This window comes from Canis lupus, chromosome X, assembly GCF_003254725.2.
Source record: "Canis lupus dingo isolate Sandy chromosome X, ASM325472v2, whole genome shotgun sequence".
Taxonomy (NCBI): domain Eukaryota; kingdom Metazoa; phylum Chordata; class Mammalia; order Carnivora; family Canidae; genus Canis; species Canis lupus.
The window spans coordinates 60,251,289-60,266,031 of record NC_064281.1 but is presented as its reverse complement, the minus strand read 5'-3'; the positions used below and the strand labels follow the sequence as shown (position 1 = coordinate 60,266,031).

The window sequence follows — 14,743 nt, the reverse complement described above, 5'->3', positions numbered from 1 at the left end:
TTGCAATTAAAAATTGAAATGAAGAGGTGCCTGGGTGGTGCAGTCAGTTAAGCATCTAACTCTTGGTTTCGGCTCAGGTTATGATCTCAGGGTCACAAAATGGAGCCCTGCATGTGGCTCCACATTCAGCATGGAGTCTGCTTGGGTTTCTCTCTCACTCTCTCTCTACCCATCCTCCCAACCCCTACCCACTCTCTAAAATAAATAAATCTTTTTTAAAAAACTGAGTGAACTGGGCACCTGGCTGACTCAGTTAGTAGAGCATGTAACTATTAATCTTGGGGTTGTGAGTTCAAGTCCCATGTTGGGTGTATAGGTTACTTAAATAAATATATATACATATTTTTTAAAAACTAGAAACATTTAAAAAATTGAAGTAAAAAAGCTTAGAAAATTGCTGTTACACCTTGTATGCATGTACTTAAGGAAGACTACATTATTATTTCACATAATTGTCACACTATATAAGAGAAGAAAGCCTACAACCCTTTACCTGAAAACATATATTTTAGTTCAGTATGAAATTAAGAGTAATAAAGAGTATATTAGCATCTATACACTTAGAAAAAAAATCTATAAATATACAACCATAATAATGTCAAGATTCCATTTTCAGATGTTTTAAGTTGAAAAAAATATATAATTTTGTATTTTTTTATAAAAAAAGTTAAAGGGGCAAAGAAAATATATTAATCTTCTCAGTTTTTATTATCAAACATGTCAGTGTGTCTGCTTCAATCTCAGTGTTAGAAGCAATTTTCTAGAATTCCAGTCAACAACATTTGACTTCACTGATTTCCAAAGACAAACTTACTTTAATATGATATACACCATTCAGATTTCCAATCTGCTGCTCAATGGTCCAAACACAGGAATCACATGTTATCCCCTCCACAGAGATGGTGACCGAATCCACACTCATACTTCGATCCATCTTGATTTCTTCTTTACATTCCTATTAGAAAAAATGAACTCACTAATTTCAGCCATGGAAATAATCCTTCCTCAACTTTTCCCCCACCTTCTCAACTGAAAATATTCTACTAATAAAATGTTGTCAGCATTCTTGTCTCTCATCTCATTTTACTCTCCCCTCAAGACCACTGATTTAGCTATTCCCTTGGAATAGACTTTCTTCCAGATACCTGCTTAGTTAACTTCCTCATCTCTTTCAAGTCTTTACTCAAATCTAATCCCCTTAATGAGTTTTACACCGACGCCCTGCTTAAAATTGCAATACACATCCCTTCTACACAAATACACTCTGATTCCCCTTACATCTGCTATATTTTGTCTTTTTATAGAACTTATTATCTTCTAATACAGTCTATAATTTAGTTACCATTTGTTGCTTATTATCTGTTTTCCTGTGGCAGTTTTAAAAGATGCTCACAAAGTCTTCATTACTCCTTTCAAGAGGTGGAATTTAAATCCTTTCCCCTTGAATGTGGCCTGTGTTCAGTAACTTGTTTCCAAACAGAATATGGTGGAATAGACAAGGTATGACTTCCAAGAGTAGATTATGAAAGGCACTGGGGGAGGAGGGAGTCACTGTGGATTCCTCCTTGTCCTCTTCCCTGAATGACCCGATCTAGAGGAAGCCATCTTCTACATCATAAGGACACTCAAGTAGCCTTAGGGAGATGTTCATGTGGCAAGAAATTGAGGCCTCCTGCCAACAACCAGATGAGTGAACCATTTTAGAAGCTGATACTTCAGACTTAATTAAGCCTTTAGATGCCTGAAGCTCCAGTCCACATACTTACTACAATTTCATGAGATATCCTAAGCCAGAACCACTCAGCAAAACCACTCCCAAACTTATGACTCACAAAAACTATAAGATAATAAGTGTTTGTTCTTTCAAGCCATTACATTTTTAGGTAATTTGTTACACTGCAATAATTAACTAATATATGTCCCACTAGAATGAAAATTCCATGAATGCAGCAATCTTTTTTTTCCCACTGATGTTAGTTTGAACCATGTGAAGTTGCCATTGTTGTGTATCAAAATAGTCAAATACTGCCAATTTCATATAGATGAACCTAATATATCCCATGAAAACAGTGTTTTCCTCTGGTGAGGGGAACTAAGTGGTTAGGGGATAAGAATGGGAGAAAAAATTTCAGTATATGACCTTTTGCATCTCTTTTTAAAGTTGAGACATAATTGACAAAACATTGTGTAAGTTTAAGGTGTACAATGTGTTGGTTTGTAGGATTGTTGGTTTGTAGGATTAAAACCATTAGCTAACACCTCTATCCTATCACTTAATCATTTCATTTTTTGTGGTGAGAACAATTAAGATCTAGTTTCTTCTGTATCTTCTAAATTTTGTACCATGAAGATGTATTATCTATTCAAACACACACACACACACACACACAAAGGAACAATGTACCTGAAATAATAAAAAACAATAATAGGGATGGGCGTTTATAGCTCAGGCATTCTGAGATCCCTGGTCTTGTTTGGAATGTATAAAAAGAAATAAACCTTAGATTTTGTTAACAATACATGTTAAAAATTTAAAGGTACTTAGTAGGAGACTAGAAATAGAATATATAGCTTCCAAAATAGTAGAGGGAGAAAGAGAATAAAGAAAATTAAATTATGCCAATAGAGAGCAAGGAAGATAAATGAAAATTACAAGAAAAGAAAAAAAACTAAGAACATATTTCTTTAAAACTATTTTCTTTAATGGATTATATAAAATGATTATGATAAAAGCAGCTAGAATCAGGCTTAAGAAATTATTCAGGAATAAAACCAGAGACTTCCCAATATAGATCTAGGGGCCGGGATCCCTGGGTGGCGCAGCGGTTTGGCACCTGCCTTTGGCCCACGGCGCGATCCTGGAGACCCGGGATCGAATCCCATGTCGGGCTCCCGGTGCATGGAGCCTGCTTCTCCCTCTGCCTGTGTCTCTGCCTCTCTCTCTCTCTCTCTGTGTGTGACTATCATAAATAAATAAAAATTTAAAAAAAAAGATCTAGGGGCCTCTCTTAGAGCACTAGAAATTATTCATGTTTAGGTAAATTAGAGGGTTTAATTAGAAAATGTTTAATTACAGGACGCTTGGGTGGCTGAGCAGTTGGGTGTCTGCCTTTGGCTCAGGTCATGATCCAGGGTCCAGGGATTGAGTCCCACATCAGGCTCCCTGTGAGGAGTCTGCCTCTCCCTCTATCTATGTCTCTGCCTCTCTCTCTGTGTCTCTCATGAATAAATAAATAAAATAAAATCTTTTTTAAAAAAGAAAGTGTTTAATTATGGAAGAAAAATTTTATTTGGAAGAATATATTAGCTCAATGTACAGAACTTGCAAATTATATAGATTTGCAACAAAAAGTTTTGCAAAGATTATAAATTATGTAGAAAGGACCATTTTGTCTAAGAGGGAAAAGAGTGGCACAGCGGTTTAGCGCCGCCTGCAGCCCAGGGTGTGATCCTGGAGACCCGGGATGGAGTCCCACATAGGCTGCATGGTGCCTGCTTCTCCCTCTGCCTGTGTCTCTGCCTCTCTCTCTCTAGCTGTGTCTCTATGAATAAATAAATAAAATCTTAAAAAAAAATAAGAGGGAGAAGAGAAATACTGAAGTAAAACTTACCCAAACCAGTGATGAGGGAAAAGAAGAACAGGAAATAACCAGTTATCATGAGATGCTATCACCTGAAATTGAAGTACAAATAAAAAAAAAAGTCTTAGGTCCAATAAAATTAATCCAATATTCATTAGGGTCTCCATGACCTGGGATAAAGATCTTGTTGTGTGACCATAATAAAAAATTAGAGACAAAGTATTTCTCTTAGACTTATTTGTCAAAATTAACAATGGCCAACTACAGAACTCAAAAGGTATTATACAAATACCATGATTTACATTGACTCTATTTTGCCCCAAAAGTAGTTTCTTTAAAAACACCAAACTACAAGAGGGCAGTAATTTTAAAAATCAAAACACTATGTAAAAGGATCTTTGGAAGGACTCATAAATATTATATCAGTAACATTAGTTAACTCCAGAGAGGGAAAGAGACTGGGTGGTTGGGGAAGCTTTTGCATTTTGTATATTTATTAATGAGAGAGACAGAGAGAGAGGCAGAGACATAGGCAGAGAGAGAAGCAGGCTCCCTGTGGGGAGCCTGATGCAGGACTCGATCCCAGGTCTCCGGGATCACGACCTGAGCCAAAGGCAGACGCTCAACCACCGAGCCACCCCAGGTGCCCCTAGGAAAAACTATTTAAACTGAAACATCTCTTGGAATAAATTTATTCTGAGTGGTATAAAAACAATTACTACATCATCCTAGCTTTGCTAAGTTCAGAGAAACAAACAGAAACTGCTGCTGACCCACATCCTCTGCTCCTAACAAAGCAAGTTAAATGGACTCTTCTTATTTCTTTGATTTCGTTGGAGCTTTGAACAACTGGACCAATATAATTTCCAAATATCCAAAACCACAGAAGTCCTTTGGGGATAATTTTTTTCAAATGTTAATTCATTTTCAGCACATATTTTTCATTATACATGTTCTTTTTTTGAGATATAATTCGAACACTATAAAATTCACCCTAAGATGTACAAATCAGTGCTTTTTAGTAATTTCACAAGGATATGCAACAATAATGACTATGTAATTGCAGAACATTTTCATTACCTTCAAAAAAAACTCCATACCCATCAGCAGTCACTCCTTGGTCCCTTTACAGCTACTGGCAAAAATGAATCTACTTCCTATCTCTATGGATTTGTCCATCCTGACAATTTCATAAAAAGGGATTAATTCAATATGTGGCTTTCTGTGTCTGGAACTCTTTCCCTTAGCATAATATTTTTAAGGTTTAACAATGTGTGGAATGTATCTGTACTTCATTGTTTTCACTTGCTTGATGGCATCTTTTGAAGCAAAAAATACTTATTTTTTGTGAAGCCAAATTTATCAATTTTGTCTTTTGTTGCTTGTGCTTTTGGTGTCCTATGTAAGAAACGACTGCTACACTGAAAGCCATGAATATTTACTTCTATGTTCTAAGAGTTTGGTAGTTTCAGCTCCTATATTTAAGTCTTTAAATCAACTTTGAAAAAAAAATAAATAAATAAATCAACTTTGAGTTAATTGTTGTACATGATGTATAGTAGGGATCCAAGTTACATTCTTTTACGTGTGATGTCAAGTTCTCCCAGCACCATTTTTTTAAACAGCTTTACTGAAATAAAGTTCGCATATAATTCACACACTTAATGTGTAGAATTCAGTAGGTGTTACATTCACAGATATTTGCAACCATTACTACAATCAATTTTACAATATTTCTTTCACCTTAAAAAGCCTGATACCCTTTAATTATCACCCTCCCATTTCCTAAGCCTCTAACCCACTGCCAGGCAACAATTAATCTTTGTGTCTGTATAGATTTTTCTCTTTTGGACATTTCATATGAATGAAATCATACAATATGTGACTGGCTTCTTTCACTTAGCATAATGTTTTCAAGGTTCATTCATGTCGTAGCATGTATCAGTACTTCATTCCTTTTCATGACTGAATTATATAAGGATATATCACATTTTGTTTATCCATTCACCAACTGATGGGAATTTAAGTTGTCCCTATCTTTTGGTTACCGAGAATAAGGCTGCTATAAATATTTATGTACAAATTTTTGTGTTTTCATTTCTCTTGGGTAAGAGTGGAATTGCTGGGTCCTATAACTATGTTTCAACTGAGGAACTGCCATATTGCTCTCCAAAGCAGCTGTACCATTTTACATTCCTACTAGCAGCATATAAGGGTCCTAATTTCTCTAGCTCCTCATATAAACACTTGTTATTATCTGGTTTTTTATTTTAGCCATTCTAGTAAATGTTAAGTGATATCTCATTGTGGTTTTGATTTGCATTTCCCTGATACTTAATATCTTTTCATGTGCTTATTGGCTATTTGTATATCTTTTTTGGAGAAATCTCTACATGAGTCCTTTACCCAAATTTTTTAATTGGGCTTTTTGTTTTTTTTTTGTTGTTGAGTTGCAGGATTTCTTTATATATTCTAGATATTAATCTCTAATCACATATATGATTTCCAAATATTTTCCCCTATTCTGTGGGTTATCTTTTCACCTTCTTGATAGAGTCCTTTGGTGCCCAAAAGTTTTTAATTTTGATGAAGTCCAATGTATCTATTTTGTTGTTGTTGTTGTTGTTGCCTCTAATCATTTTTTAACTGAGATATAGCTTATATATAGCATTATATTAGTTTTAGGTGTACAACAAAATGATTTGATATATATGTATACTGTGAAATGATTACCACCGTAAGTTTATTTAGCACTTATCACCATGTGGTTAAATTTTTCTTCTTATGATAAAAACCTTTAAGATCTCTCTTAGCAACTTTCAAATACACAATGTAGTACTGTTAACTATAGTTACCATGTTGTACATCATATACCCAGAACTTATTTATCTTATAACTGAACATTTATATCTTTCGACCACCTTCACCCATTTCACCCATCTCCAACACTCACCTCTGAAAACTCAACAATCTGTTCTGTAGGAGTTTGCTTTTTTCAGATTATACATATAAATGAGTTTACATACTAATTTGCCTTTCTCTGACATACTTCATTTAGCATAATGCCCTCAATCCATATTGTTACAAGTGACAGAATTTCCTTCTTTTTAATGGCTGAATAATGTATGTACATATACACCACATTTTCTTTGACCGTTTATCCATCGAAAGACACTTAGGTTGTTTCCATGCCTTAGCTATTGTAAATAGTGCTGCAATGAATATGGGTGCAGACATCTTTCAGACAGTGATTTCATTTTTTTTATAAATACCCAGAAATGGAAATGCTGGATACAAAACTAAAAGACAACCTACAGAATGGGAGAAGATATTTGCAAATTACCTATCAGATAAAGGGCTAGTTTCCAAGATGTATAAAGAACTTCTTAAACTCAACACCAAAGAAACAAACAATCCAATCATGAAATGGGCAAAAGACATGAAGAGAAATCTCACAGAGGAAGACATAGACATGGCCAACATGCACATGAGAAAATGCTCTGCATCACTTGCCATCAGGGAAATACAAATCAAAACCACAATGAGATACCACCTCACGCCAGTGAGAATAGTGAACATTAACAAGGCAGGAAACCACAAATGATGGAGAGGATGCCGAGAAAAGGGAACCCTCTTACACTGTTGGTGGGAATGTGAACTGGTGCAGCCACTCTGGAAGACTGTGTGGAGGTTTCTCAAAGAGTTAAGAATAGACCTGCCCTACGACCCAGCAATTGCACTGCTGGGGATTTACCCCAAAGATGCAGATGCAAAGAAACGCCGGGACACCTGCACCCTGATGTTTATAGCAGCAATGTCCACAATAGCCAAACTGTGGAAGGAGCCTCAGTGTCCATCGAAAGATGAATGGATAAAGAAGATGTGGTTTATGTATACAATGGAATATTACTCAGCCATTAGAAACGACAAATACCCACCATTTGCTTCGATGTGGATGGAACTGGAGGGTATTATGCTAAGTGAAATAAGTCAATCGGAGGACAAACATTATATGGTCTCATTCATTTGGGGAATACAAATAATAGTGAAAGAGAATAGAAGGGAAGGGAGAAGAAATGGGTAGGAAATATCAGAAAGGGAGACAGAACACGAAGACTCCTAACTCTGGGAAACGAACTAGGGGTGGTGGAAGGGGAGGTGGGCGGGAGGTAGGGGTGAATGGGTGACAGGCACTGAGGGGGGCACTTGATGTGATGAGCACTGGGTGTTATTCTGTATGTTGGCAAATTGAACACCAATAAAAAATAAATTTATTATTTAAAAAAAAGGAAATGCTGGATAACATGGTAGTCCCATTTTTAATTTTTTGAGGAACCTTCATTCATACTATTTTCTATATATTCATTTTTAAAATGTAAAAACTTAGAAAAGCTGAAAGAGGGGTACCTGGGTGGCTCAGTTCGTTAAGCAACTGACTGTTGATTCAGCTCAGGTCATGATCTCAGGGTCATGAGATCAAGCCCTGCTTCGGGCTCCACACTCAGCAAGGAGTCTGCTTGAGATTCTCTTACCTTCCCTGTCCCTCTCTCCATCCCCCCACTTGTATGCTTTCCCTCTAAAGATAAATAAATAAATCTGTTTTCTAAAAAAGAAAAGCTGAAAGAAAAATTCATCACTAAGCTCACCATTCTGTCTTAATTTCATTCAACTAGCATTAATTATGGAATAATTATATGGTATGACTTATCGGAAATTGATTCATAAATTAGTCTACTTGTGTTATTTTATTCTTTATATTTATTTTTATTGAAGTATAGTTAACATACAATGTTACATTAACTTCCGGTATACAATATAGTGATTCAACAGGTCTATGTATTATGCTATGCTCACCACAAGTGCAGCTACCATCTGTCACCATACAACACTATTCAATACCATCGACTGTATTCCCTATACTATATCTTTCATCACTATCACTTACTCATTCCACAACTGGAAGCCTTGTGTTATTTACTTTTATTTTTTTAAGTTTATTTTTCTTTTTGTAATCTCTACACCCAATGTGGGGCTCAAACTCAACCCTGATCAAGAGTCACATGCTCTACTGACTAAGCCAGCCAGGCACCCCCATGTTATTCACTTTTAAAGTTATGGCTAGGGATCCCTGGGTGGCGCAGCAGTTTGGCGCCTGCCTTTGGCCCAGGGCGCAATCCTGGAGACCTGGGATCGAATCCCACATTGGGCTCCCAGTGCATGGAGCCTGCTTCTCCCTCTGCCTATGTCTCTGCCTCTCTCTCTCTCTCTCTGTGACTATCATAAAATAAATAAATAAATAAATAAATAAAGTAAGTTATGGCTAAAGCTATTACAAATGTGATAGGTAACAATTCAGTTGTGTCCACTACTACTTCTTATGAAACCAGTATTAAATTATTATCTATTTTTACATGGACTTACAATATTTATTCAATATAAAGGAATACATTTTGCCTAATTTTTAATGACCTGAAGAAGCCTGTATTCAAGGTAAAAAAAAAAATCAAAACCACAATGAGATACCACCTCACACCAGTGAGAATGAGGAAAATTAACAAGACCAAAAACAACAAATGTTGGAGAGGATGTGGAGAAAGGGGAACCCTCCTGCACTGTTGGTGTGAATGTGAACTGGTGCAGCCACTCTGGAAAACTGTGTGGAAGTTCCTCAAAGAGTTAAAAATAGATCTGCCCTACGACCCAGCAATTGCACTGTTGGGGATTTACCCCAAAGATGCAGATGCAATGAAACGCCGGGACACCTGCACCCTGATGTTTATAGCAGCAATGTCCACAATAGCCAAACTGTGGAAGGAGCCTCAGTGTCCATCAAAAGATGAATGGATAAAGAAGATGTGGTTTATGGATACAATGGAATATTACTCAGCCATTAGAAACGATAAATACCCACCATTTGCTTCGATGTGGATGGAACTGGAGGGTATTATGCTGAGTGAAATAAGTCAATAGGGGAAGGACAAACATTATATGGTCTCACTCATTTTGGGAATATAAAAAATAGTGAAAAGGAATAAAGGGGAAAGGAGAAAAAATGAGTGGGAAATATCAGAAAGGGAGACAGAACATGAGAGACTTGGGATCCCTGGGTGGCGCAGCGGTTTGGCGCCTGCCTTTGGCCCAGGGCGCCGATCCTGGAGACCCGGGATCGAATCCCACGTCGGGCTCCCGGTGCATGGAGCCTGCTTCTCCCTCTGCCTGTGTCTCTGCCTCTCTCTCTCTCTCTCACTGTATGCCTATCATAAATAAATAAATAAAACATGAGAGACTCCTAACTCTGGGAAACAAACTAGGGGTGGTGGAAGGGGAGGTGGGCGGGGGGTGGGGGTGACTGGGTGACGTGCACTGAGGGGGGCACTTGATGGGATGAGCACTGGATGTTATTCTATATGATGGCAAATTGAACACCAATAAAAAAATAAATTTATAAAAATATAAAACAACAATACACATTAAAAAAAAGAAAAAAATAAGAAAAATCATGATCTCTAATGAAGCACACTGCCAAAGATTTTCACATTCTGATATCTATGATTTACAAATCTACATGTAAATATAAGTTGTCACTGCCTTATGAAACTCTGTCTGCCTTTCTCTAGCCAGAGCAGCTGCTGCCAATAAGATAAAATCTGAACCTTTGAATAAATGATAAGTGAAATAAGGGAAGTAGGAGATCTGAATTAGTTTAGAGGAGCTATAACTAGCTACTGTAGATGAAAAAAATTTTCCACATTGCCTGAATTTACTATTATGATTATTCAAGATTTAAAAGTTATATTAATGCATATATTCCCTTTTCCCCAAACTTTTATTATAAAAAATTTCAACCATACAAAAAAGCTGTAATAGTACAATGAACATCTACCTGCATATCCTCTGCATAAATTCAACAATGGTTAACATTTTGCTATATTTGTCTTATTTTTCTAAACTATTTGAATGTAAATTTCAGAAATCATAATACTCCAGCATGCATTTCCAAAGAAAAAGAACTCTCGCATAACCACAATACTTTATCAAAGCTAAGAAAATTAATGATTGTACATCATTGAATACAAATTCTCTATTTATGTTTTCCCAAATGTCCCAAGAGCATCTTTTATAACTTTTATTTTTCCCAAATCAAGATCCAGACAAAGTTCACACACTGAATTTGGTTGTGTTTGTTTTAGTCTCATTTAATCTAAAACTGCCCCTCTCCTATCCCTAGTCCCCCATGGACTGACTTTTTAAAGAATCCAGGTCACTTATCTTAAGAGACACTCTATCCTCTTTTTAAAACACAAACTCCACGGATGCCTGGACGCTCATCGGTTGGGCATCTGCCTTCAGCCCAGGGCCTGATTCTGGAGTCCCAGGATCGAGTCCCACATTGGGCTCCATGCATGGAACCTACTTCTCTCTCTGCCTATGTCTCTCTCTCTGTGTGTGTCTCTCATGAATAAATAAATAAAATCTTAAAAAATAAAATAAAATACAAACTCCTCTTTGATAGTTTAAGAGACTCATAGCTAGAATTATATCCCCTAATAACTATGAAGCCCAGATGGGACAGGAAAAGCAGGTAATTGTGAACAAATGATACCTCAGATGAAGGGAATTCATGGGCCCAGGTGAAACGTCCAAAGGTGAGGTACTTAAGGCCAACATAAAGGCATCAGGGGCTAGGGAGAGGGTCACTCTCCCTAGCAGTAATGGGTATAAAAAGGGAAGCAGAGTAACATCTAAAACAAATGATCCTATCAAAATGTTGTCTAGTGTCAGTCCTCTGCCTTATAAAGGAGACCCTTTCTCTTTCCTCTTGTAGCACATGGATGCCTGCCTCTAGGACAGAACACTTAGACTTAGTACTATGTAACTCAGATATGTTATGGGTCAAATGGGGCTTTTGAAGGTTGATCTAGGCATACTACCAAAACTAAATTGTTTTATGGGAAAATGTCAAGTTCAAACAGAATTGGTAACAAACTTTTAGACTATAATACATTCATCAGATGAAAGCTAGTTTATCTGGTTATTTAGAAATGTAATACTGAAATACGGTTTTCTAATAGGGTATGTCCCAGACCAAAGTACTGGAGCATCTCTCAGGCTTACTGAGGAACTGAGAGAAACTTAAATAGAAAGGCACTTTTAACGTAACTGGATAGGGACACCTGGGTGGCTCAGTGGTTGGGTGTTTGCCTTTGGTTCAGGTCGTGATCCTGGGGCCCTAGGGTCCTGGAGTCAAGTCCCACCTCGGGCTCCGTGCAGGGAGCCTGCTTCTCCCTCTGCCTATGTCTCTGCCTCTCTCTCTGTGTCTCTCATGAATAAATAACTAAAATCTTAAAAAAAATAAAGTAACTGGATAATTCACCTGGAAGTATGTATTGAAGAGAGAATTTCTGAGCACAAATGAAAATTACATTAATATAGCCACATTTCTGCCTAAATCCTAATTCAAACATGTTAAATCATCTATGAAAATATGTATTTCCTCCTGCCTTCATAATTCACCTGCATTTTCTCTTCAAAATTCTACTCAAATTGTCCTTTACACACAAAAGCTCAGAAGAATTCCATCTCCCTCATACTACTCCTATATGTATAACTAATTGATTTTGTCACATATGCTACGTCCCCCTTTTGAATTTTAAATGTCTCAATGATAGGTACAAAGTCAGGAACATATTTTATAACCTCCTACTGTACTTAGCAAAATGACTCAGAAAACAGAGTAGGAACATAAACAATTTCATATGGTATGGAAAAACACGTAGGCTTCTGGGAGATCACAATATCAAAGAACAAATCTGACATGCGGCTATTAGGAATGAAGTAACTCTTAGAACAACAGCATCCAACAACACTGAGGGAAATAACTTCTGGTTATTAAAATATTTTGAGCCACTCCCTAAACACACATGGTAATCACCATTAGAAACATTTTCTAAGAGGAAGAACAGCATTATGACTAGATCATCATCTCTGGTTTTAGAAACAGAAACTGAATGAGTTGAATACAAACATGATACATATATATGGAGTCTGCTCAAAACCACTTCTTAAAGCTGATCACAGAAGCTCAAATATCATTTTTAAGCCCCCTAAAATAATTAGCCTTCATAATTTTGGAATGGTTTCTGCATTAATAAATTGTAATTAAGTAAATGCAAATTAAAACCACAATGAATATCATTTACATCCATCACGTAGATAAAAATTTCAAAATCTGGCAATACCAAGTGTCAGTGAGGATGTGAAGCAACAAGATCTTTCCTATTCAGCTGCTGGAGAATGTAAATTAGTACAACCATTAGGGAACCTGTTTGGTGATATCTGGTAGAGTTGAAGATATGCATATACTACAACTTAACATTTTCACTCCTAAGCATATCACCCCACACATGTGCAGAGGAAACATGAACAAGAATGCTCATTGCAATAGTGTTCCTAATAGTTAAAACTTTGGAAATGTCTGTCAACTAGAAAATGGAAAAATAGGTGGTGGAAAATATATATATAATGGAGAATGATACAGTAGTTAAAATAATGAACTAAAACATGGTTCTTGCTGGGAGAAGGGGAGATTTTACCACGAAAAGGACATCTGGCAAAGTCTGGAGACACTTTTGGTTATCACAACTGGGGAATAGGAGGAGATGCTACTGGCATCTAGTGGGCAGTGGCCAGGGATACCACTAAACATCCTTAAAAAACAAGAAATCCATTCACAGGGGTGTCTGGGTGGCTCAGTCAGTTGGGTATCTGACTTGATCTCTGCTCAAGTCATGATCTCCGGGTCTTGAAACAGAGCTCTGCATGGGGCTCTGTACTCAACAGGGAGTCTGCCTGAAATTATTTCTCCCTCTCCCCCTGCCCCTAACCCCGCTCACACCTGCTCGCTCTCAAAAATAAATAAATCTTTAAAAAAAAGAAATCCACTCTTGAGCTTGAGAAACTAGAAGTATAAGCAGCAGCGTGGATAAATCTAATTAACATAGTTGAGGCAATAAAAATTTTCACAAGGACACAAAAGTCTAGAAACATAAAACAATACCATATATTGTTTCTGTATGCATACATATGTAGTAATGTTAGTCAAAATATAAAAATGTGCATGGGAATAACAAATGTCAAATTCAGAAGTTTGGGGAGGGAGGAAGGGATGCAACTAGAGCACAAAGAGGAATTTCAACTATATATGTAATGTTTAACTTCTTAGGCTGTGTAGTAGACACACACTTATCTTACAGGGCTTTCTATACTCTGTTGACCTAAATTCTTTTATTGTAAGAATTTTTAAAAGGAAAATAAATGAATGAACTTGGTAGGCATTATGCTAAGTAAAATAAGCCAGACACAGAGAAAAACTGCATGATCTCACTTATATGTGGAATCTAAAAAATGTCAAACTCATAAGTAGAGACTAGAAGGGTGATGACCAGGGCCTGGAGGGGGGTGCAGTGGAGGAGATGAAGAAGTGTTGATCAACGGTACAAAGTTTCTCACTCATTATCAGGGAAATAGAAATCAAAACTACAATTTGATATCACCTCACACCAGTCAGAATGGCTAAAATTAACACAAGAAACAACAGGAGTTGGCAAGGATGTGGAGAAACTTTTGGCGGAAATGCAAACAATGCAGCCAATCTGGAAAACAGTATGGAGGTTTCTCAAAAACTTAAAAATAGGGACGCCTGGGTGGCTGAGTGGTTGAGCTTCTGCCTTCGGCTCAGGGCGTGATCCTGGAGACCTGGGTTTGAGTACCACATCAGGCTCCCTGATATTATTCAGCCATAAAAAAATGAAATCTTGCCATTTGCAATGACATGGATGGAGCTAGAGAGTATTATTCTAAGTGAAATAAGTCAGATAAAGACAAATGATTTCACTCATATGTGAATTTAAGAAACAAAAAAAGAGGGGCAGTCTGGGTGGCTCAGCGGTTTAGCGCTGCCTTCAGCCCAGGGCGTGATCCTGGAGACCCGGGATTGAGTCCAGCGTCGGGGTCTCTGCATGGAGCCTGCTTCTCCCTCTGCCTATGTCTCTGCCTCTCTCTCTGTGTGTCTCTCATGAATAAATAAATAAAATCTTTAAAAAAAGGAACAGACTTTTTTTGTATATATTTTTTATTGGAGTTCTATTTACCAACATATAGTA

General features: G+C 37.1%; 1 protein-coding gene across 13 annotated transcripts in view; it reads right to left on the bottom strand.

Annotated features, from left to right (window-relative positions):
- ATP7A (ATPase copper transporting alpha) overlaps positions 1-14,743 on the bottom strand; it is a 154,045-nt gene that overhangs the window by 107,599 nt on the left and 31,703 nt on the right. For 5 of the 13 annotated variants that reach the window (XM_025466244.2, XM_035712174.2, XM_025466245.2 and 2 more), the window contains 2 exons: positions 3,612-3,673; positions 815-955 (listed from right to left, as the gene is read on the bottom strand). In XM_025466244.2, coding sequence (XP_025322029.1) covers positions 815-934 — 120 coding nt within the window. In that variant the 5' untranslated portion in view covers positions 935-955; positions 3,612-3,673. Of the gene's footprint in view, positions 1-814; positions 956-1,342; positions 1,485-3,611; positions 3,674-14,743 lie in introns of those variants that run through there. The other 8 variants (XM_049107383.1, XM_025466248.2, XM_025466249.2 and 5 more) reach the window with 3 other exon arrangements.